This window comes from Varroa jacobsoni, unplaced genomic scaffold (assembly GCF_002532875.2).
Source record: "Varroa jacobsoni isolate VJ856 unplaced genomic scaffold, vjacob_1.0 scaffold_1188, whole genome shotgun sequence".
Taxonomy (NCBI): domain Eukaryota; kingdom Metazoa; phylum Arthropoda; class Arachnida; order Mesostigmata; family Varroidae; genus Varroa; species Varroa jacobsoni.
Window position 1 is genome coordinate 22,848 of NW_019214090.1, and position 25,926 is coordinate 48,773.

Below are 25,926 nucleotides of genomic sequence, written 5' to 3' on the forward strand. Positions count from 1 at the left end.
TTTCCTAATACTAAAGGGGAATTATAGAATGAATCACCGATTCAGTTAAAAGATCTTTAAACGCACAGATAAAATCAATAATTATTGTACATTAACCGAAGTAAATGAAGAGCAGGATGTAAAAGTAGTAACTGTTAGTTCTTAGAAATAACCTCCTACTTACTATATGATGAGTGAGCACAAAAAAAACAGTAGCACTCACTAACTCTTAGGAGTGGCATATATTTTCCAGAATCAAAATTAAGGATCTTTCTAGAAAACGAATAGAAATAACATAGTATTTAATACTAACCGGCGAATCAGTGGTACCACCCTGGTTCTGATTATTTGTCAATGTTGCCCTCGTTGTTGATGAGTCCTTTGCATTTCTTGAGTTTTCCCTATAACGAAGATCAGACAGCGCCTTATCGAAAGTAGGCCGTGAAGTTAAATCCTCAACTGACGGCGATCTATTATTACGCAGGCCTGCGACTCGGCCCTGAGCTCCGCCAAGCGAATTTAAAGGAAGACTCTCTATTCGATCCCGCTCCTGAAAAAAAGTCAATCATCGATAAATAGAAAGATGAAGACTCTAAAAACTGTCTTTAACGTTCTTTGAAATCCAGATTTGCTGTGGAGGCTTAGTCACGAAACAGCAAGGATTCAAGATTAACATAAAGTGTGCTATAGCATTACGAAAAAAAGCTTTCAAAACTATTTCAAAAATATCGTAACTCAATGGTAATGAAGTTACTTGGAGAAGAACGACGGCTTCAAGCTACAGAACATTATAGCTGAGGGGAAAGCGTTCAAAATTACTGAACTCCTTCATTGCGGTGTTAAACAAAGGTCGACAAAAATCGTTTAATAATGATAATAATCAGAGAATAAAATAACCTACCAGGTTCTCCTGCGCGACAATTTCGTAAGCGTTATCACACAGACGCATTTACGCAGTACCTTTCGGTGAACAGGACTCATATATAAGGCTCGTTGGTAAACACCGGAGCCTACCTTTTTTTTTCGAATACTTTTGGAAAGGTATAATTGAAAATATTTTTTTGCGCGAATACGAGCATACCTGTTTTGAAAGTTAACACAGTCTCGCTAAACACGTACCTTGCTATGTTGTTGAATGACGTCAATGAATTCTATTGTTGGATCTTCTCCGTCTGCAAAAAAGGTCACGGAAACGCTTTAATGTATTCCGTCTATCCGAAGAAAATAACGTTCGTATTCGTATAACATTTAGATATGTGCATGATAAGGTTATATTAGGTGGTCATAAATCTGTCTAGGCTGTGGAAGCATCAGATGGATCTAACCCTACTGTAAGCGTAAGTAAACTTTTAGCTTTTTTTTTTTGGAAATTTAAATATCACGGTAAATTAATAGCTGATAATTACGGAGTTGCAAATTTTGTTGCTGATAGACTGGAAACCGTCTTCAATTATGCTACCCTTAATGAATGTCATTATATTTATGAACTTCTTTGCTTTTTATGTTTCAGTTAGAGATCCAGGACCTTGCAATTGCGATTCCGATAGCATAGTTATATAAAATAGTATTTAAATTATTCTATATGTAAAGCATGAGTAATTCAATTCCTTTAAACACATCTGTTGTAGGTCGATTACTGGACATGGCTGACACACAGGAAAAGGTGTCATGGTAGGGGTATTTTAAGTTTGATGACCTCCCGTCTGGGTTCTAATAAAAACTAACTTTGCTAGGTTGCTCAAATTGTCAGCGAATCTCTCAATAACGTTATTATTCTCATTATTACAATGGTTAACTATACCATGGTGAAGGGTGCCGCATTTGCCATTACGAGACGTTTCTAGTCATATCTCTAATAACAATATCGAATTATCACTTCACTACAATTTACTAAACTATTTTTTTACCCACGTAGGACGACTAGATTAGGAAAACAACGTTCTCTGGATATTCCGTATTAAACACTCGGTGCCTTAGCGTTCCGGATGAAATTAGGACTGAAGTAGTCGAGCATGCAGCAGATACGCAAAGGATGGGATAAAAGCGGTTAGAGGTGAAGCGAAAATCATAATTTTTTTGCGCTTTAATCACATATAGCGTGTGGCTTCATAATGATCTTCAATTCCAATGCCAAATGTATGTTCAGGTATTTAGTCACAGTATCTTTACGTATAGTTTATTCCGCAAGCCACTTTTCGCGTCAGTAAATAAACATTCAGAAAATTAGCTACGCATCTAACAATACTGGAAAGCAACTTCATGAGAAATGTGGGTTTTGTGGACACTAAAAGGTGTGCAGCTACTCCTTCGTGTGCCGAAAGTCAAGCTAAGAGGTTAACGACACTTATGAAATGCGTCCAGAAACGGTGAAGAGCGGGAGAAACTAGATGGAGGCGACCGTGTATCGGGGGCAATGAATGTGGTCTAAAAAATTGTGGGCGATAAATGAAGGAATGTTTCGCATGACCTCAACGGCCGCGTTGTAATAGTCCATAGTCAAATGCTGCAGCAGAGCTGGCCCCACCATCGGACACGCACGTCAATGAAGTTTCCCCGATGTTCATCCTTTGTCGTTATGTCTCCAGCACCTAAACAGTTTCCCCACCCAGCTGCGCTTAATTTCTCTTTCTGTATCTATGACTATCTGTATTTTTGCCACTGTCGCCTTCTATCTGTAGTGACGGTGTATGCTCTCCGTAATCGCCCCGGGAAGTCGACAAGCTCTGTTTTACAGGTTCATGCTCTATCTGCAGGCTTTACGTGTCCATGACCCGTATACGTGCGCAAAGCCATAACTACCTCTCATGAGCTCGTCGCTGAATTTGCGAAATTGCACTCGGCAGCTTTCACTGGTCTCTACGTGGCCATGCAGTATCTGCCAAACAATCACGAGCGCGTCCAGATCGCCATCGGAAGCCGTACGCGGACACAAAGGCACGCTGGCTTGGCATATGTGGCAAGTTGTTTAGAAAAAGAATACGAGAGCCTCGATGGCAATGGCATCCAGGCGGTGTAGGGACGACTTATTTTCTTGGCCGAGGCGGCTATTGTGCTCAACCCGAGCGAGCGGGTACTCTTATGCCATAATGGTGTAAAAAGTTGTACAGGGAAACTCGCCCATTTTGCAATGTACGACATGGTCTCAGTGTGGTAGATAGAAATGGCGTACAATAAAGGGTCGATATTCGACTAGTGCTTGAATGGACACAACGAATGGACATTGGCTACCAACGGTGAGATCGAGCGATGCGGTTTCTCAGCTCACACAACATTTGTGCATATTGGACGCACGGAGGCAATACAGGGTGCCTCAGCTCAAACACAAGCTTACAAAATACAAATGTTCTCCTATTTAATAAAGAGTCCTGCAAGGAAAGGAAGAGATAATAATAAGAAAATAGCTCAGGATTAGAAGGTGGGTAAGGCGAAACATTCCATTTTTATTTGTACTATTTTCGGCGGGTCATGAATGCGATGTCTGAGATTGAGAGATGACAAGACGTAACTCCTTCCTCTTCGCCATAGTTGGGTCCTTTTTTTAGGTACATCGCTTTAACCGATCGAGCCAATAACAGTACACTGTCAACTGAGTTAACGCTTAGGTTGTCTAAGAGAAGTCTATAGAAAAGCAATCCCTGACAATCCCACCAAATACAGAGCCTTATTTTACTTTGGATAGGGTGCGATTTTAGCTCTAGTTCGAAAAGCAGTACTGCGCTTTGCTGCTGGTAACTTCCTCCAAGTGACGTTATTGCCATTTCATCGATGATCGCCATCTTGCAAGCAAAGGGTTGTCCTTGTTGTATTTTAGAGGATTATCGATCATGAAAACATAGTTCATCAGTTGGCGATCGATCAACCCATGGATGTCTGTTCGATTAACGGAATTATTGCTTGCTTGCTTGCTTGCTAGATGTCCTTCGAACAGACGATTTGGAGGCTTCTGTGTGTTCTGCAATTTTATAGAGGCTGATATGCAAGTTCCGCTCGACCACAGTAAGAATTTCAGCGTTGTTGTAGCCGACCAAAACGTGCTTTGTCTCCGATAGCGAAGCCTCTATTCAAAAAAACTAGTAAATCATTTTCTGATCGTACGATCGCTTATAGTGTTGGATCCATGTACCCCACAAATTTTCTCACTGGTTTTTTTTTTAGCTATTCCATTTAGCTAATTCAAAAACAAAACTTCCGAAGCGGCATTACGTACGGTTTTGACATCTCCATCTTTGTGCGCCTTAACTAAAATGTACACTCGAATCGAATATCTTATCAAAAACAAAGAATCATTAAACACTTCTACAACTAGCTTTTTTATGGTGCAAACATGTGGACCGCTTCGAAATTTCAAATTTGTCGCGCGACCTAACATCTAATAGGATTAAATCTAATAGGATTTTGGGCATCTGCTTTCTCGGTAGGGTTAAGTAAGTTGACTACTATATCTTCGAAACTTTCTCCGGAACTTTTCAAGAATTCTCATAAATTTGGCATGTCTGTGGTTCAGGCGGTACTTGTATGCAAGCGTAAATTTGTAGTGTATATATAATAAAGTTGTAGGTTAGTCAACGAGTTAGATTGGACTGTAAATCTCCATGTTTTATTATTATGGGCTAGGTCGCAATCTTTAATTGAAAAGGTTCGATAGGCATAAAAATGTCCAGCCATTGTCGATATCTGCTGCATCGACAACTAGATCTACACTATTTGGAGAGTTTGCAATCGGTTTTTTTTCATTTAGCTCTACACAAATATGTATAGCCAAGAAAACGTTCGCGCTATCCTTTTGTTGAATGCAGAGGGGTATCACTGAGCGAAAGCAAATCAAGATTATGCAAAAAAAATGTATATGCTGTATACGTTTTTTTTCCGTACAAGGGTTTAACTGTGGCAAAGCCGATTTCGACGGGGACATGTTATGGTTGTGCTAAACATCAGTGCTATGAACTAGAAAAGTTAAGGTTTGATAAATATAATAAGATATACTTCTCAATGGGAACATCTTTTTAGCAGCATGCGCCATAAACTAATATATTTTATACTAAAGTAGTTATTTGCGTTTAGTTCTGGTTAAATTTTCTTTCTTTTTTTTCCATCGACGTCTAACAGCGCCATTTTAATCTTAATTTAATGCTTTACTTAGGAAAAAAACTTACCATCTCGAACATAGAAGATCTAACGGGTCTATTATCACTATTATCGTACAATTTAGTATAGCCAAAGACGTTTAACCGCGACGCTAAATATCGGGTGAAAGGTATTACAAAAAACGCTGTGCCACCGTCGAGAATGATTACGATGCAGGAGAAAAAGCCGGCGGGCGATAGCGTAGGGGGTATACGTAGGTATACCTCATTCAAGTTGAGAGTAGGAACAATGTCTTGATGACAACGATAGAAAAAGGTTAGGCAAAATCAAAGCTGAAACAAGCGGTCGACAAATAACTCAATACAACTGAACAAGATTATCATGTCTTCAGTACTGAGGATTAAAGGACCTCACCATAAGCTATTTGAATGTACAAAGCGCTAATAGCTGAACGCTCCCTAATGGATACAACAACAAAAACAAAAGTATATATATACGTATATATATATATATATATATATACGTACTACATGTACATATATCGTACAGGTATAAAATAAAGACCCTTAAACTGTCAGGCAACTTTGGTTAAGAGATTTTTTTTGTTAGCTTGTATTATCAACAGCAGTATTTAAATTATCTAGAAACAGCAATTGGCAGTGGGCAGTTAGTACAAGTAATAGAATCACCTGGAGCCAATGTGTGGTATGAGATTTCAGGTAAACCTACCTAAAATGCTCTTACCCGCCGAGACACTGGTAGCCCGTTCCGCTAGGCGACTACCTGGACCACCAGCGCTTCCTACAGGTGGCGCACCTCCAGACGAATGTCCGCTAACGCCTATCGTCGCGTTGTCGCTTCTGAACATTGTTTGAACTTCACTAGCTGCATTCACGCTGTTCGCGTTGTGACTATTATTGTTGTTGTTGTTGTTGTTACTTATGTTGGAAGCATTGTTGCCCAGGTTGGCGCCGATACCCCCAGTGTCGCGGTTACTCGTATTGTTATTGTTGTTTTGCTGAGCGGTATTGTTAACGCCCCCGGTAAGGTGGTGTTCAAAATTTCGGTAACAGCCTGCGTCCGTGTTACCTCCGCGACCGTTCGAGTCTGCATCAATTGATGCAGTATCAGCCTGCGCCAGTCGATGTCGCGACGTAACCGATCGCGGTGTGAGATAGCAGGAAAATGCAACCGAATAAAGAAAATTCAAAACGTTAGTGTAATGTCCGGTACTTAAGCCGTTCGGCATTACTTCAGACGACTACGCTTGTTCCAGTACGACACAAAATGTGTCTACACTGCGATTCGAGTCTAGACCACCACGTGTCTTTGCGCTATCACGGGGACACGTCTATAGCGGGTCAAACAGCCAAGGAGGCGTGGATAAAGACAAACGAAGTAGCCATTAACGCACAGAAGGAGAATTACGTAAACAAATAGTCCGCTTAATTTTTCATATAAATATGTATTTATGTTAACAGTTTTGGGTAAGCGTAGATAGAAGACCATGCTCGGCAAAAAAATATGCCGAGAGGGCAACAAATTTAGCACGATCTTATTATAACACTGATTGACAAAACGAGACGCTTGAAGAATTCAAAGAACACAAGGGACGCTTTAAATGCGAATAATTTCTAGGCAGAGCTTGAACAGAGAAAGGCATATCGATAATTACATTTAGAATTTAGGTACAGTCTCGGGTTTGTATATATTATTACGACTATTAACGTATCTGTAACAGGTGAGTTCAATTCTAAGCATTTATACTGCGTCAGATTTGACAGTACTAATGAATTAAGCTCTACGCTGTTGTCGATTCTAACCCATTTTTCCGTGGTTGTTAACAGTAAATACTTAATAATAATCAGTAGGGCAACAGAATGGTCAGATTTGGTCTTGGAAACACCAAACATGACACTTCTGATTCTTCCGTCCTAATAAACAAAAATTCTTGGCTTTTGCTGGCGTACGTCATCTAGCTGCAGCACCCAAAGATAAACAATCTTTGAGAAAGAAAAAAAATGTAAACCAGTAAATTCAAACAAATAGATCAAATTGTTGACAAACGAATAAGGAGGAGGATATTAATACAATTGTACGTTTGTGTGTCTATAGCCTTCGACGTGTACGAAAATAAGTGTTCTCAAAATTACAAGTCATCGTCCCTGCATCCTGTTGAGAAAACTGTGATGGCGCTTCTGTCGTCTGCAATTTGCCACTCTGTGAGCTGCCGTATATGATATTTCCTTTCAAAGACTAGAGGCAAGTCGCTGAATGGGCGCCATAAATCAAAATCATTGTCACCCAGGCCGTCCTTATTTCCATCCACATCTCCTTGTACTGGCTAGACCCAGACAACTCACTTGTAGCTCCTGCTTTCCAAGCCTTCCTTCTCTGACCTTATCTTACCTTATATAAGCAGACAACATCGACTGGGTCATCACCAAAAACCGGCCAGGGTATGCTACATCGTCGTTATGAAAAGAGCCCACTAAGAGGATCCCCATATCCGCCAACCTTGCCTGCCAGATACCTGTGAGTTTGCCAGCGCGTGGAGTGACTCGTGTTTGATGGAGCTTAGCAGCACGCAACCCCTTCCTCGCAAGGACATCCTCCTCTTTTGTTATTTGTTGGCGTTTATGGATAACCGTGGCATCCATGTTCTGTCAGAAATTGCCATAAGAACGTCACACAATAACCACACGGGGTGACTCAGCGCCAAGTGAGTGCACAAAGGGCTAAGTCTAGCGTTAGGTTAGTTCTTCCAAATATCCAAATGACAGATTATGAGCCACCCTTACGATGGAGCAGGTGAAACAAATGATCGGGCACCCGTTCAGTTTATGTCCACTGGTCTTAGGGCCATGACACTCCCCCAGACAACCAAGGGAACAGCTGGGTTGTATGCGATCGACTATCTGGGGCTTCCATACCACTTCATATAATGTAATTTATGTAGCGTTCAGGCATAGTGCTATATAAAAGGTGCGAATGTATTAATTCCTTTGTTGTGTGAATACAACGCGAAATGATGAGAAGCATCGACATACTCATTAGTACTGTATATATAACCAACCAAATAGATAATAATGTTGGTAATTTTTTTTTAAAGTTTACGAAAACTTTAAAAAAAGGAGACATATTCTGTTAGTTTTAATATCAATAGTAGCACTAGTCCTAGCACTAGGTCAATTCCGATCTTAGACACCACAAGTCGCCCTAGGTGTATGAAAATGCTTTTCACGGTATTCCGAAGATGGGAAGTCACAGTCCGTATTTTGATGATTAAGAAGCAAAATGCCCTAAACCGTAATAAACAAGGGTTACGCTCAGGTCTTTATAGCTTTTCGTTTTTAATACATTCAACGTCCTTCCTCCCTCAACACTGCCACTCACTTTTAAAAGCGTTTCTTTCTAGGTCAGCAATTGTTACGCAAACTTTTCCACGGGACTTAATCTCCTACGAGAATACGTAAGCAAGTCCCAAATCGTCATCACAACAAACGGCACTCACCTGATTAATCGTGTGACCCGAAGTGTCGACTAGTACGTCGACGAGATCCATACTCTTGGCGAACGCATCGCGAAGATTGACGTGATGGAAAGAGACGATACTTCCTTCCCGCCTGGCGCGCTCCAGCGCCTCCTTGCGTTTAAGCGCCTTTTCGCGGCGCATCTGGTTCTTGTAGAACTCGGCAAAGTTGTTGACGATGATGGGAATGGGCAGGGCAATGACGAGCACCCCGCAAATGCAGCAGACGCTGCCGACGATTTTGCCTAATAACGTCGTTGGGCAAATGTCACCATAGCCAACTGTTGTCATAGTAATGCCAGCCCACCAGAATGCTTCTGGGATGCTCGTGAACTTTGTACCTGTCTCGTCCTTTTCGGCAAAGTACGCTAACGATGAGAAGATCATAACGCCAATTGCTAAAAACAGCATGAGTAGTCCTAACTCTTTGTAGCTGTTGCGCAACGTGAATCCGAGCGACTGTAAGCCGGTCGAGTGTCGCGCTAGCTTGAGAATACGAAGAATTCGCATTATACGGAATACCTGCACGACCCGCCGCACGTCTTGAAAGTGTGCGCTATGCTTTTGTTGGTCATGAGGCTCCTTACTGTCTTGGTCTTCGGGTATGAACTGCGAAATGAAGTATGGTAGGATGGCCAGCAGGTCAATTACGTTTAGCATGCCTTTGAAAAATTTCCATTTATTGGGCGAGCTTAGAAAACGCAGGATGTATTCGAGCGTGAACCACGTGATGCAGACCACCTCGATCATGGCGAGCGTCTCATTTTCGCCAATTACATCGCCCTGCTCATTACGATGTTGCAGGGACTTCACTGTGTTGAGGGTGAGCCCGATTGTCGATAGGATGATGAAGCAAATGGAAAAGATGGCCACCACCTGCGCGAGGTGGATTTTGCGATAATCAATAGCAGAAGTAGCAGACGACGTTTTCGGCAAGGACGGCACCAGCATGACGACGCGTAACACAGAATTCGCGAGGTAATCGGACATATCCGGATACACACCCGACGATTTAAATATGGGAGCACGGAGGCAAAAGAAAATCGAATGTCGAAAAAAGACACAGAGCAATAACAATGAAGAGACACAAAGAGGTCGCTATGAGGAAGGCAATTTTTCTCCTTGGTAACGTTATTTTTGGTATCTGGAGCTCCACGACTTCCTCAAGTCAGTCTTTACAGCAGATATATATTAATAGAATATGTGCTTTTATTAAGATGTTACGCGATTACCAGGGAAGCCATGGCTCTCGAGGGTGCACAGTACCCATAGTTTATGAGCAAGCAGCATTGATCTATTTATTTCACCGTCAACCAATCTCCCATGAATCAATGGGAATAGCTACTGTTAATGACAAATAATTATACCCGTCAAAACCGATGTTCTATAACCAATGTTTACCCATTGTTCATGCCCAATAATGAGCGGGCACCGTTATTTATAAACATATATAGGTTCTTTACGAACAACTGCGGCACAGCATAGTTAGTCTACGCTAATATAGAGCATGAACTGTTAGAGATCACGACGTAAACGTGTAGGCGATAGACGTATACTCATTGATATAGATAGTAGACAAAGATGTGGGACAGTGGTGTAATACTATACATTTTCTACTGGTCGGCCAAGGTTTCATTTGATTTGAATGATGATAACCCACCGTGTAGTGGGCGCCGCAAAGGGCCTGAAGCGGTTCGTTTCTGTATATGGCCTGATGTTTTATGTTATTTAGTTTCACCGTAGTTCAATCATACGTAAACAGTTAATGTTTATTGAGGTACGCGCTGAAACTACCATTAACAAGGTTAAGTTTCACTTGGGCCTTTTGTTGGGTTAAAGATTTGTTATTAGACAATTAACTCAATGCATCCATAAAAAAAAAGCATACACACAATGTGCACTATAGCTATGTATGCTATTCGATTATAGTGTTAGTAACGATTAATTATTTTTTTAACAGGGGGCGCAACAGCACAGGGGAATAGCATTACATTTACAGAGATTTTCTTGACGCTTTTTTCTATGGTTGTTGTTGTTCAGCGTTAGCCAAGTGCACAATACACAACTACATTCAGTGGCGGCGGCGGCAGCAACAGAACATTCAGCAGGGCTGATCACAGCGGAGTGAGCGATACCTGGTTATTCGGAGGGAGTAATTGCTCGTTGGCATCGTCTGGGCTTTGACGAGGGGTCTGGGAGCGGGTGACGCAAGCAAAAAGCAACAGCAGCAGCAGTAACCGTCCGATAAACGGCGAAGAGGCGGCACATATCCGACCGTAGCGTTTAGCCACAGAAATATCTCGACGCTCATTGAACTAAGTCTGCAGCACCTCCCGAGTTCGAAGCGCTTTGTATCTTGGCGGGACGAGGGATCGGCAAAAGCGTCATCGAACGCCGCGTTCTCTCGGTCGATGACTGTTCGATGAAGCCTGAATGGGTGACTAGCTGAGCTACGCGGCTTCATACATGTACGAGATCGCCAACAGTGAGAAAGTTGCCGGTAGTTCCGTCCCGCTGCGACGGTGCAAGTATGGCGATGTGTCGTTCGAAGAGTCGCACTCTCAGGCACAGGAGATGTTTACTGGCGAGGACATCTTTAGGGCGTTTAGAAAAACTCTACCCAGTAGTCTGGCTGATACGGGTTCATTCACTTCGAACACGCCGTTCTTTTCATGTATCTGCTATGTCTCGATTAACATCCACGTCACTTTCGGGCCGCCCCGTGCGTCTGGGATATTTTGCTTAACCCATCACAAGACCGCCTATTATAGCCATGTGCGAGTGGAAAAAATCGTTACCGCTGATTGTCTCATGTAGAATAAGGCACATTCGCATCGTTAGACAACGCGATGTAGATATTCATCAACACAGTGATGGCGCTGTCATTTCTTGATGAGATCCCAGGATATTCAATATTATAGTCGAACAGTGGTAAATTTCGACGGCGCAGTAGAAGATTCTACCGCGGCTTCGTAATTTACCATTGCTCGGTTGCTTGCTTCGATGTGAATCTGCACTGTTAAACTGTATGTGGATCGAGCGGTATTCGGATTCGCAACAAATGCCGGTGCGAGCAGATGTCTACACTGATACAAGGCGACTCGGATAAGTTGCAGTTCATCGTAAAAGCCTTACCAAAAAGTATGACTTTAGCTAAGGTATTATGTGAAATTCGATTATTATAAAAAAAAAGAAAAAAATAAGGGCACACTACGTTAAAACAAAAGCAGATGTACGTGTTGTTGAATCTACATGTTGACGTATTGTTTGAGCAACTGTATGAGGCCTAAGGTGACGCTAACCAATCATTAGTCTGTGAGAGACAAATTTCATGAAGGGATTATTTAATCCGATGAAGATAGTTTGCAAAGAAGAAGTGATATGCTATCCGGAGCTATAGTAATGCAAAACCGACATCATTGGCTGCTTATCTAAGAGAAAAATGCTGCTTCTGCCACAGTTTCTTCTACTATATTTCCGCTACGTATGGCCTGTTATGCTGCTTGGTGGGTAAAAAGCTGCACCTTTTCCCTTCTCCCCGCTCTTACTAAATGAACCATTTGGTCATTAACTGAGTAAACTTTCCCAAAACTTTGTTGACTCTTTTTTACTACGTTATAGAGAAGCCCAATTATTTGTTAGACAAAAATGCTCGATCGGGTAGCAGGATGTGGTGGATCGGAGAGGCACAATCATCGCGAAGAGGTCTCGTCAAGGTTCATTGCTGGGGTCAAGCGACTCCTCTTCCCAAAAAAAGAAGAAAACCACAGGTACCATACGGTTTTCTAATTCTTCATAGAACGACCAACTGGTCGACGTGTCGATATGTAGAAACTGAAGGATTTTTTTCGCTTTAAAGGCTAGCCAAGACGCTTGCAATTATTATTACCGATCAACGACGAACGTCAACTGCGTCTGCGTGATGACCGTTATTGCCGGCTTGCCCAGTCCCATCATCAATACAACACATATCAGTAAATGTTCTGTTGAACGGTTGATACTTTTTCAAATGTTGAGTTGGCGTCCCTTTGTATTATTCGAGTGCGTACTGTTGCGCATTTGTCAACTTCTTAGCTAGTCGGGTGTAGCCGGGTATATTTAGCTAATTAGCTAGAAACGGACAGACAATGCACGACGCAGATCTTTACTACATGCCAGCAGCTCGTAACGTGAGGCACATGGCTCGTAACAGCACTCCCTGCTGGTCCTGCAGACGTAGGAAATGTCGCTTCTAGGCCGTTTCTATCTATCTTCCACTGGTGCTCGCCTCAAAGTTATTGGTAAACGCTGTAGAATAGAGGCAGGGCCAACAAACCGGCAGCTTCGAAACAAGCTATTCGGTTGCCGCCGTCGCTGCAGAGTAAGGCCAAGCCCTGGATTTCTCTCCGTCAACGTGATACGCCGGCCATGTGGAAACATTTAGGGTTATAAAGAGTTGTGCGTTCAAATGAATATTATTAGACATCGTGTAGAGCGAAGACGGACAGCTGCCCTATCCCGACCAGAAAGCTCAAAGGGCAAGTTGGTTATGCCGCGGACAGTCGCCGGACCTCGGTAGGCCGCCAGGCTAGCAGACGATGACGCTGTTCGCTTTGCTGTTGTTATTGTTTGTTTGTTTGTTTGTCTGTTTGTTTGTTTGTCGACCCTGGATATTGAAGTTTCGTGCTCGTACCGGACGAGTCAGAGAGAAAGTCTGAGCTGCAAGAAGCGGTTAGAGAGGTCGATAAAACACGACGCATGCAGAATAAACAGCATCACCACTATAACGGAAGAACAATTAACTGCATGACAAGTAATTTGCATTGACGTTAATATGCCACGCCATATTAATGAACGGTTTCAACGGCACGACAAATTATAGCAAGGCAAACCTATGTAAAGAACGTATTTAAGAACGCAACAATAGAAAAATCTTCAATGACGGTTATCATTACCTTATATTCATGTGTGGCCAACGTGCAAATTTGTTAGTCGCGTGTTTTATCCATGCAGACAGAGTAGTAGATATATTTTCTGCTATAACGGTACAAGATCGTTCTGATTAGAAAGAAAACACTATCATTGACAATGTATGTGTCTACTACAATGTAAATATCCGACTTCACATCCTGCTTCCGATGAAGGACTACTGAAATGATGCACAAATTAGTACAATTACATCTAACAATTATATTCACCCAGCCTCGTAAAGCGTCGCATGATCCTGTCACCCTCTTAAAGGTAAGCCCTTTAAAAAAATAGACCGCAGCTGTCAGAAGAGTCGCTGCATACATACAGGATAAAGTAAACTTCCTGTTGATGTAGATGCTGCTTCAATTCTGGCTCTACTTGTCCGCAATCATAGCTTTAACGTTCCCCTAATGGTAAACTTCAGCCCTTTTCTTCACTATGTCTACCTTTGCCCCACCTAGAATATCGTTTCTGTATCCATTTTTACTTAGCAGGCCTACCAGAAAGCTAGGACAATAGTTAGTCAGACAAAATATATGCCAGGTTGCACCGACGCCTGATAAGAGTACATGCTTTCTATGTGACGATTGGCTTGTGTCGTTTCAACGTAGCGGACGGCTGACGCCGCGAATGAGTGAAAATACAATTATATAAATCATTCTATTTCATTAATTGCTTTGGTTCACAAGCTCATATAGTTAGTCACAAAGCACTTTTTATAAACATCCGTGGATCACAAGAACCATGCGTCTTCAACACTGAAGCTACATACAATGAACCATACGACGTCTACGATGTATAGCATATCCACTAATGAAGGTCATCTTTTCAGAATGAGTCTTACCTTAATTAGGTTTCATTTCAAAAACATTAGGATTGTCATCGAAGGCCAAGCAAGTTACGCTCATATTATGGTTGTTTATTTATGTCCTCTGGTGTTTATGCTTGCCCTGATCGCACCATTGGCATCTGGACATTAAAATATTATAGGAAGCTCTCTTAACGTTCAAGCCGCCTGGTCATAAACAGCAACCAATACATAAATTTACAATAGAACCCATATTTAATAAAAATAACATTTTCAAGCATACTCTTCCAAATGTTTTTTGGTACTCTCTTACGATATCTTTCAACGATATCTTGAGCTCCAATGGCTATAGTTTCTCGAAAAGAGTGGTAGCAGGCACTGCCTAAGAAATCAGCTTTTTTCATCAATTTTCAATCAATTTTTCTCGTCGTTTCGAAACTTGTTCCACGACTGCCTACCCTAACTATTTCGAAAAATTGTGCACCTCTATGATCTGATAAATTAGGCTTTATTAACCCCGAAAATTTCCTATAGTGAATCAGGATCATCTTAAAGAAGCATTTGAAATTCGCTGATTTTGTGCTTTTTAGAAGAAAAGGTGTCACTTGTAATCCTTAATATAACTGATCGCATTACAAGCGAGGGTCAGATCTGGCGCAAACGTCCAAGCATTTTCCGACAAATAAAGCAATACGGAACAACACCGTCCGCGTAACACGGCCACACACAAAGCTGTTTTTCTCTGTTTGTCCGTTTTATTCTGAAAATGGGTCAGACATCGTTTGTGCCTTATGTCTGTCAAGCCATATCCAGGGCCTGGTGACGAGAACATGTCGATGCAGTTGTCACCCACTCGACCTAGCACTGAGAAAGGAACCTTTCCTAATGTTAAATCGGTACCGATTTGAATTTGCCACGTATGTCCCTTCCTCCGTGTTTTGCTACTGAAAGCGCTTTGGTACTAGCTGTTAATTGTGTTCGCAAGGTAAAGCTGACGCTTGTTTTTCGAACGATTGAGACTCGTACAAATAGAATTTAGCTATGACAAAAACTAAGAACCTCTCGAGGATTCCGATAGGCGGAGGCCAAAGGGGTGACAGCCGGCACTAGGCAAGCATCGAGTAAATCGGCCTGAGTTGGCGACGATCCAGCGGAGCCCCACATGGGATTGATCCGACCACAGACAGCGCTGGCCTCAGCACGAACCCAACCCATACCGTGACCATTACGTGGCTAAGAAATATCGTTCGTCGACACGAGAGTACCCCAAACAACCTGAAAGAGGTTGAAAGAAGCAAGGATGCATTACTGCCTAACGCCATATCCACAGGGGTATTCTCGTCCAGGCAACGTCCATATATTTAGCGAGCGGCCATGTCAGCAGTATGGCAATGAACACCGCAGCCTACACGCGCTTTGCTGTATGGGCACCTAAGTGAGCATGACGTGGGCATCGGTAGTCGTACCCTGCAGTTCTTTGCATACACCACGGTAATTTACCTAGGTTTTAATCCATATATATATATATATATATATATACGTGTCATGGATCGATTCATCCTGACAAAATCAGTAATCGAAAACCTTTTATTAAACATCAGAAAAATTCTTTGTTCAGTGTCTATGCGTCTAGTTGAAGGTCTTTACTTATCGGGTGAACTTCATTAATGCCTTTTTGAGCCCCCAGATAATGTCCATGCTTACGGTTATTTCTACTGAACCGACTGCCTCAGTAGCAATGCTGCTATATCTGTTGTCTTTATATTTAACGTATATGCATTCCCGCATCTTATAAGGCCAAGTTTGCTTATCACCGTTCAACGGTACGCCACCCGTCGCAAAAAACTGCAGACCGGCTCGCCAAGCAGTCTTTCTACTTCAACTCCAATCTTTATCTTTCGCCTTATATTCTAGGCGTTCGCTACCATTGCTGACACAAAAAAAAATTGCCCGCTTACCCAATTCTTTCGCCACCGATTGATGGCACTGGCGGCTAAAATAAAAATGGTTGTTTCTCTGTCGCCGCCGTTTCTACCAGCCATTGCAGAAGTAGCAGCATCACAATAGTGCAATGATAACTTGTTGGAGGAACGATGCATCATCTTTAAGTCGCGGTACTCTCTGTGGGCACAGTGGCCGCTCGCCATCAGACTGTGATCGAGGCACACAACTTGCATACGAGAACAAACCTGGTTCTTTCCTCAGCTTCGGCGGCCAGCCCACGAAACCAAGGGAGGTGGCCGGCAAAACAGCAGTGGGCGGGGGATTCTTACCAAACGAACACAAGGAAACAAACTCCCGTTTACTGGCCGGCAGTCGGTGTCGTCTTGATATCGTTGTTGAAAGCTTTGGGTTTAGGCTTACGTGTCGAATTTTGCGGACTTCAGGATACTTAACAAGGCCTTTTCTTCGCTTGGAGACAGGAAGCGGATAAGGTAAACTAAGAAACCTTCGCTGCAAGAATAAGTAAAGGGAATAAATACCTGACACGGTTGTCAGGGCACGCATACACATATACACATACTGCCATTTAGAATCAACTAGATGTCGTCTGGTCGTTGTACCGTCGTATAAAAACCAGTAAGAAACTACCAGCCTCCTGATCAGACTCTTAGTAGTTACCCGTCTTCACGTAAATAGATTTTGCCCTATTTGACTCAGCGAAATATGACGAAAGAAAGTAAAACAGAAGGTGGACACTTTCTGAGATCGATATGTTTCTGTAATTAACCTTTTGTAGTGTACCCCCATAGAATAAAACCTCAACGTACGTGACACTATCTGATTTCTATTACGGAAGGTAAATCACTGGAAAGGTGACGAGTTGGAGACAGAATCTTGCTGGAACAGATGATAGAATATCGTGTTTAGCCTTGAATGCGAATGCCTTCAGTGTATATTTGAGTAAGTATAAGACTGTTGGCACGGGAGAGCTGTGTCGCGGTATTAGCCCGAGTAGTTCTTGGGGTACCTTTTTTCCTAAGATCTGTCAAGCATTGTCCAACGGAAACATTTTACTACTACAACGTGGTCCTGTTCAATAAAAGCCAGTTACGTCGGACCACAGACATTTGGGAGTGGCGCTCAGCATATCACAGCTGCTCAACCATCTCAGTCGGGTCTGTTTGAACGAGATTGTCTTGGGATGTTTTTGCTGAATAACAAATTATTACGGACCATCAAGTAATTCTCCTGCGATGCTTGTCCGCCGATGTTTTGTGAAAGAGACGGCCATCTGGGTTTAATTCTATTAACTGAGGCACTCGATTTCGGACCAAAGCAACTGACCGTTACCGTTGTTGTTGTTGACCGTTGGAGAGATAATATTATCTATTTTTTGGACCCTATTTATCTTTTTTTTAAAGCACCGTTTTATTTCTGTCTAAAATACAACACATGTCTTCATCTATAATGGACATATGAATCGTAGGTCCAAATCTCATTGATGTACCACAACCGATGGAGAAAGAAACGTACCATACAGTACTGGGCCTGAAACTCTGTAACACAAACCTGCTCTCAGCACGTTTCGACGGTGGCCTGCAGTAGGCCCGGTTATACTCTGACCTACCTCTTGGATAACCCCCGAAAATACCTCGCAGATCAAATCCAGGGCGACTCAATATACAGGGGGTAGAGCCGGAGAGTTAGTCGCTCGTTAAAAATATTTGTCTGCTGCCTTTAGAACCTAAAGGAATTATGTTAAACTGCTGTTAGAATATATAAGACTGTTTTACAAGTCAGATTTTGTCCTTAATAATGGCTTTCGTTTAATGTGTCGTTGTTCTCATTGCTGTTGTTGATCTCTTCTATTCAGTAACACCGCCGCTATACATTTTTAAACGCAGTTTAGCAAACAAATTTGCGTTCTTACTTAACAACAAAGTTACGAGATGCCATAGTTGCCTGCTAGAGCGCCTAGACTAAAAGGCGTCAATCACGCTCGTCCGTCGCGTACCCGCCCATGTATTACGTCAGTTACCTTAGAACAAAACTTACATGACCCAACAAATATTTTCTTGGAAAATACAGCTGTACACTCCTATGTGCTATTACAAAAGGCATGGGATCCCATTTTCAACCATTTCGAGGATCATTGAGCTTGTGGCCAAACCTTTTTTTTCACTAGACGCAGCTATCCAAACCGTAGACAGAAAGATAGGTAAAATTGAATCGACCCAATTTCACATTCTATACATCTACGTGCATTTAGTAGTGTTGCTTCGACTGGTGCTCCATTATTCACCCGTATTGTCATCAGATCTTCGTCCTTCCACCGATTTTGTTTTGCCTTTACATAAGTTGGGAACTAAGCAGTCTTTATGTAGCGGTGGCAGTCGGGAAACCCAAGCAGACACCAGATGAAGGTAACAGGAATGAGCTAGGACAAAGGCCTGGCACGGACGGCACCAGGTCTTCTCCTTCGCCCACTTTGTCGCTTCTCGACTGCGTACGTATATCGAAGGTCACTTCATCATGGGCGCAGCGCCGGCCCCAGTTATAATGAGCGTTCAAGCGTTGACGACACACAGTTTTGTTCAAAAGTTACGCAACGATGACACGTTACGTTTATCGTCGAGACAACCGCTTCAACAACAGTAGCAGCAGTAAGTCGTAACACCCTTCATTTCTATGATACGACAAAAGCACACTTAAAAATAAACATATCCATGTTGCACCGCGTGAGAGATGCATGGAGCGCAGAAAATGTGCGGATCAGCAGCTTGGGAGCGGGAAATGCCATCGGCACGACGAATAAGTGGGCGTGCTACGAGTCTTAGGCTTTGGTTAAAGACATCGAGGATTTTTATCGCATTAGATGTATTAAAATTGGACGAGAGTATGCTTAGGATAGGCATAAGGATAGGCGACACGGTTTTGAAAAGAAGAGAACTGTAACAAAGGAGGGGAAAATCCTTGAGCGGCTGTTACGATTGAAGCTGGTAGCTATGCATAGGCAACCATTATTGCGGGCAGAATTGCGGTTTCGCCCGCTGTCCAAGTGTCGATTGGAACGCCCACATTGTACGCTACGCGCTGTAAACACTCATCGCGTCTTACTAGTATATCGGCTGACGCATATCTGAAGTTCTCAGGTGCTTCGGATCCTGATCTCGGAAGGTCAGTTCGGAGAAGTGGTAATGCTGGTTCAGGTGGAAACTTGTTTTGGTAGAACACGTGCTCTGCTTTTGAGAGTTTTGATCGCAATCTTCAGAGAAATCTTTGGAGGACTGCTGAGTCAACCAGCTCAAAAGGGTAAAAAGCAGACCACTAGTGAACAGATTAAGCGGATATACGCCATTTTGTCAAAATGCAATTAGATACAATTGGCGTGCTCGAACGAGATGAGAACTTTTACATAGCCACTTCTACAAGTAGATGAGTTAATACCAGGGACCATATGTTACAAGTAATAACGACTGGAAAAATTTAAATTAAATGATATACCAGTAACAGCTGAAAGTCCAAAGCATCTTGCTTCAATGGATAACCTCCTGGTTTCTATCATTCATTATGTACTTCATTCGTGTGATGTCGAAGTAACTTTGCATCACATAACAACAGTATGACTCTGTGAATAACGTTAGTTGTACTAGTAGGATACTCCCGTAGTAGAGTCAAAGTTTGACGCTCGTATAACGACAGGTCAAGGTAAACTGCAAGAAAATAGTGATCTATCAGAGGTTTTAATAAATGCACTTTGCCATTGATACTTGGGAAGGGGGAGGCTCAGTGAAGGCAATCGCTTCGTGCACAGAGATTGCTTATGCTTCAAGCCCCTTAACCTCTTCTGAAGTCATTTGTTCACATTTTGTCAAACACTTGAGGGTAGAAAAGCCTTGCTTAGCGGTCTTATTTCGTTCGCGTGGGCTTAAACGTTCTACCGTAACCGAAACGTATAAACACAGCGTACCAGTTTGTCTAATGCAGTTTCCTATTCGCTCAGCGTTTGAGGAATTATTTGGAGGAAATACCACCGGAGATAATCATCTCCGGTGGTATTTTTTACTAGATTTTTATCAGATTTGTCAGCGATCCTGTACTGACTTTTGCAACCATTTACACATGTGTGTTTACATATAAAAAAAAAAAAAAAAAAAAAACAGGTTTCAACAACACTATTCTATTTACGGAGACTACAGTGCAATTTGTATCTCCCTGTCTTCTTCATTGACGGAAAACATTCCAACGCACGGATACGCACCCATATCGGGTGTTCGAAAAGGTAAATGAATGCAGTATCTTTATTATGTCAGTGTAAACCTACCTGTAATGTGCTCAAAGACAATTATATTTTATTCCATTGGTCTCAGCTTGTGGGTCGACATAAGAAATGGTCTTTATCACCATCGGGTTTACTATGGCGCCACTGTTGCCATCGCCATAATGTGGTCGTCGTACCCGGCACGTGTACTCGATATGTGTGTGTTTATGCGAAAGCAAAAGGAAAAGTAGTTTAGAGGAAACTGTCTATTAAAGCAAGCAACGAACACGATTACCGATAGTTTTGTAGGCAACCTCTTGCAATACATGTTTATACACCATCCGTCAAACATCAATGAGCACGAATATCAGACCCGAAACGAAAGCTACATTTACCTGGCGGCAAAGAACAACAACCCAAATAACATTGATCTGGGCATTCTTTTGTCAATTTAGTAAGTACGCGTTGCTAAAACAATGCATTAGCCCATGAGATTGTCAAGGGACATTTGTGATGCGTGCGGTTTTGCCCACATAAGCTGTTCCGTATAGAAGTCCCTTCATCGAACGTTCGTATGTTGGGATGCGCCTGCTTCTTCGTCACTAGCAAAGATCGATCACTTAGTTCACATTGAGTCGTGTCATAGTCGGCCACTGGCAAATGTTACACGTGTGATTCATAAAACAATGTTATAGATTACATAACATGACAAAAGTAACTACGATACTGGCATAGTAAGCGTCTATGACTAAGTGTTGTTATTAGTATTATCTACCTGAGATGTTTAGCTAATTAAACAAAAAAAAAACACTGGCTCGAGTTGATGTCATTGATAAGCGAACCATGCACGCTAATCAATGTAGACGGACGCGAAAATGTTAAACGCTCCATGGCCATTTTTTTGTTAGGACATTTGAAATACGCTTTCGTTATCATGATAGTTACGTATAAAATAATTATATATAGTGAAATGCACTTGTATCTATCTTCAGTTATACTGATAAAAGAGAAGTGGGGTTATTGTAGAATACGGGTATATACTGCTGCTACCCCTTGTTGAAAGCTATAAGCACGATAAAGCGAAGCCTTGTGCGTAGCATGCTTAATTAAAACTTGCAGTTCTAAAAAGGGCATTGTAATGGAAACAGTGCTGTAAGATAAGTTACTAGATTGGCGTAGTTTGTAATCTGTTGTTACCTAGGCTGATCTCTTAACTAGCTACAATGGTTGACTGATTAGTTATCGAGGGGGTGAAAACGCTTAAGACTTGTTAGTGGCCGAGTACTCCAACCAAAACCTATAACACTGGCAGACAGTATCCTATATACATGGATATTTGGCGACCACATTTTCGGTGACGGACTAATTCTACGTTTTACCGTTTCAATAATACGTACCCTTGCCGCCATTGATGACTGCGGCTTTTCAAGAAGGTCCCACAGAAACTTTTGGAACTGCGCCCTGCGACCCTCGCCGAAATATTCCTCGTCCCTCTGCCGGAGACTTTCCGCCTCTTTGCGCATTTCCTCGTGCACATGCTCCTAAAAACAGCAGAAGAGGACGGGTCAATTTCCCGTTAGCATCATAAACGTGAAGTTTGTTCTACGATTGGGCTTCTATTTCTTAAGCTCTTAAGGAAAAGAGGAACATTTAAGGTGAGGTAGTGCAGGTCTGAAGGCGGGCGTGGGTGCAATCCATTTTGTGTGAAACGAATGCCCACTCATTTGAAGTAGTGCATAACCAAGGCAGTACTAGAGGTAAGATTGGCTGGTTAACTGCGTACAACTTGCTATAAAACTGAAGGCGTTTTGAGTTGACGCTGAGCGCGGATACTGACGAGGTTTCCACCGAATGTTCAAGTAAAATAATATTGTACTAGTGTAATTTCTTTGCTGTAATGAAATGTTGCCGATTTCGTCAGAATCAGTAGTTTTTTTAGCTTTACAAACACTTGCCTCTCCACACAATTGTGTAGCACGCGTACGATATGTCTCATTGGCATTTGTTTAGATCTGAGCCAGATCTATAACATACCTATACATAAATTAGATTGGGTTTATCATTTACTCACAGCACGCGTCTCGACGCGGCCGGCGTAACGAGCGTAGTAACCATTTCAACGCCTTTGCCAGTATTCCACATTTGTTCCTAAATGTACACATTCATCATCATTATTATTTCCTGTCTATAAAAATCCCGATGTTGTGGCCTTAAGCGGGGCTGACGCTAGAAGTAATGTTGAGGCTACCTGTTGCCTTTGAAGATGCCATATCAGAAAGGTAATGGCGACATCCATTGAGTGCGCACTGCAAACAATGCTCCATTCATGAGAGGTCCTATTATATGTGAACAATTGGTGGTCGCGTCACGCACGAACACAGTGAATCGTATGCTTCACGACATTTAGCTCAATCGATGGCTAAGCTTACTGATTATCAACCTAATCAGATCTCCCCACAAAATGGTTAATACATTTTTTTTTTAATAGACCTCATTAATAGTAACAAACATTTGGAAAAAAAACAGGTAGCTGTCGCTTTTTTTTTGCTACGTGCCTCGGTGTAAAAATTCGTATGAAAAGAATGTCGATGAAATAGTTTGATTTCAAGGCACAGCTTCATGACAAAAAAGGCTATTTTTCAAATGGCCTGTGTTACATTTTGTTTAGCGTCTATTAAAGTATGCGGACAGCTGCATTCAAATTGCTTCGGCGGGCTGTCTTCCGTAACGGGCATCTGCTGTTCCAGCTCTCAGACGAAAGCCAGTTCTTACTAGAATAAAGCAACAGATTTGTTATGATCATTTTCGGGATTCGAGCGAAAATCAGCCGTTATCCAACACGTTCGTGCGAAACTAATTTGTCTCCAAGACTAAAAATGTTCTCTTGATAGGACTCGATGATCTTAGTTTCAATTGAGAGTTATTATATGATTTGAGGAGGTGTCGGGAAATTCTCAGCAAGGTTTACATTGAAAGGGCTTAAAATTTCATCAAAATTATTTCCCATTTTTACGTACGCCTACAGTTTACAGACACTGACCGCTTATTTTAAGGAAAACCGGACTGTCTACACCGACTCTAATCGTTCGAGCGCTATGGCATTTTATTTGTTGTTAAGTTCTAACATTTTCGCGTTTTTGCATTTTTTAGACTTCTGGTCTGTTCTATTATTAAATTCCGTTGGAACTTTTTATATGTACCGTAACTGACCGTTACATTAACGAGTTCACACTTTCCAACATCGGTTACTGTTAAATTCACTACTTATTATCATAAAATATGAGTACTGGTTTAAAGCCGAAACCATGCTACGTTACACGTTTACCACGTACAAAAATATTTTCGTTGAAACATCTGCTTGTGTTTAAATTAAAAAACAAACGTGTGTATGACTTGAAAAACGATAAACCCTTTTTGACCACGAAAAAGTGATACTCGTTTGTTCCAAGACAATCCCTGCTTGCAATAAATAACCTTTAACGATCTCAATAAACGGTCTGCAAGTCGGGTCACTTCCCGTCAATTTATGGCGAGCATATTTTCTTTATGTCAGCCTCTATCTAGATGCAACGACTTAGCCTGCCCCGTATGGTGGAAACGGAAATGCAGACAACTGTTAAAGGGGTCGCGCGGTTGGTGGTGGTGCTGCTGCTGCTTGGCGTAGCACATCTCCAAATTGGAAACTGTTTCTCTCGGTGAGTCGAAGGAAAATCGGCGAAGTGGGGCCATCGACCAAGAGTACTTACAGGTTTCTCGCGTCCTTTTCTTTGAACCTGACCAGTAAGGCCTCAGTGGAGAACTAAACGACAGACGTTTAGGCGAAGGATGGATTCTCCGACGTTTAATTGGAAGTAATTCAGATTGTTGATGGTGCGCTAAGGCCGGTACAATTGGTCGCCTTGTTCGCCTCGGCAGCTTTTCGAAAATGAAATACGAGTTAAATGTTAAAGAGCCCTTGATAACCGATTGTAGGAGCGAATGTGTACTAATAATTTTTTTTTTAATGCAATGTAAATGTTTCAAATCTTCTGTCCTGCTCCGCTGTCAGGAATTGCTTCCGAGAATTGGCTTCTGGCATAAAACGAATAATACCTGGTCTTGGATCCAGATTGTTTCGCCTGGTGCCCCTGAGTTTGGTAAGCAACCGTGTTATTACTGCACTACTATCACATGGATTACTTGGAAATGAAAGTATCAAGCCTTTGCGCGTATAACTTGCCGTTGCATATTGTCTGAGATGATTAGACACCGGGCGGGCGGGGGGGGGGGGGGGGGGTTTACCCTTAAATCTCCTTGCGAATGATCGACTGCAATGCAACGAAGCTGGCTGACCTCGCGGCTTGACCCGTGACCATCACAGGCTCAGGTCATTTGATTTCAATAGAAATATGCACTGTTATTATTATTTATAACCTTCTGCCATTTGAATGACAAACCGCTGCTGTAGAAATCTGCGATTCTGAGCTCTTTGAAGTCTTGAAGGCTAATTTCGACATCATGTTAAGATCTGAATAATTTTTTATGATTTTAAAGTTGTCGAAATTTTGGAGAATATGACAATCTGCCGCGTATGACGGATGACAGTGACTTCTCAACTGTAATTTTTGTATTTTTGCCAGTATATAACCCACGTAATTAGAGTGGTTTACCTCTGTTCACTAATTTTAGCTGTTTAACGTGGAGATCATTTGTCACCTTGTTCAGCCGTAATAGACAAATCAGGGCTCATGAATCTGTGGTATGTGACACCAAATAGATCTTATACATATCAGTGTATTTTAAGCCTACGTTACGCCGGTTGAAACGCATAAACTTGCTAATGTAATCAGCAGCGATTGTCGTAGAGGCTACACTGCTCACCACAAGTCACAATCAGATGTAAAAACGGGTCATTTTTGTAACGTGAAAACAAAGAAGACCTACTCTGAACAACAAAGAAGTCTCTGTTGATTCTCGCCAAAATCATGTGGCACCCATTTGTCTACCTTATTATTATTATTTTGATCGAGGCCAATAGGTATGGTGTTTTTACGTACACTAAACCAAGGTCGGCTTGTCCTACTACTCGTTCTCCACTTCTGCAAGATGCCCCCTCACTAAGCTCACTTAAAATTTCCGTTTCGAAATGTTATTATACCAACAGCTCACGGTATCTCTAATAGAACCCCCATCAGGTTTGCATGCCAAGCTCTCTCTCCGCTGCTGTAATTTCAATATAATTCACATCCGTATTTCGTGATTCTCTATGGCTCCCTAAAGTTCGTCAGCTAGAGGTTCGAGAGTCAACAACCTCACCAAGAGGTACTTCGAATACAGAAAAGTGTTACAAGACATCGTACTGTATTAAAACAGCATCATTTTTAAATT

The 25,926-nt window shown here is 42.0% G+C and overlaps 1 protein-coding gene across 4 annotated transcripts in view; it reads right to left on the reverse strand.

The window, feature by feature from the left end:
* Shab (potassium voltage-gated channel shaker cognate b) overlaps positions 1 to 25,926 on the reverse strand; it is a 117,149-nt gene that overhangs the window by 9,110 nt on the left and 82,113 nt on the right. For all 4 annotated transcript variants that reach the window (XM_022845701.2, XM_022845698.2, XM_086971328.1 and 1 more), the window contains 5 exons: positions 21,957 to 22,100; positions 8,579 to 9,472; positions 5,794 to 6,196; positions 1,099 to 1,151; positions 293 to 529 (listed from right to left, as the gene is read on the reverse strand). In XM_022845701.2, the coding sequence (XP_022701436.1) occupies positions 293 to 529; positions 1,099 to 1,151; positions 5,794 to 6,196; positions 8,579 to 9,472; positions 21,957 to 22,100 (1,731 nt within the window). The remainder of the gene's footprint in view (positions 1 to 292; positions 530 to 1,098; positions 1,152 to 5,793; positions 6,197 to 8,578; positions 9,473 to 21,956; positions 22,101 to 25,926) is intronic.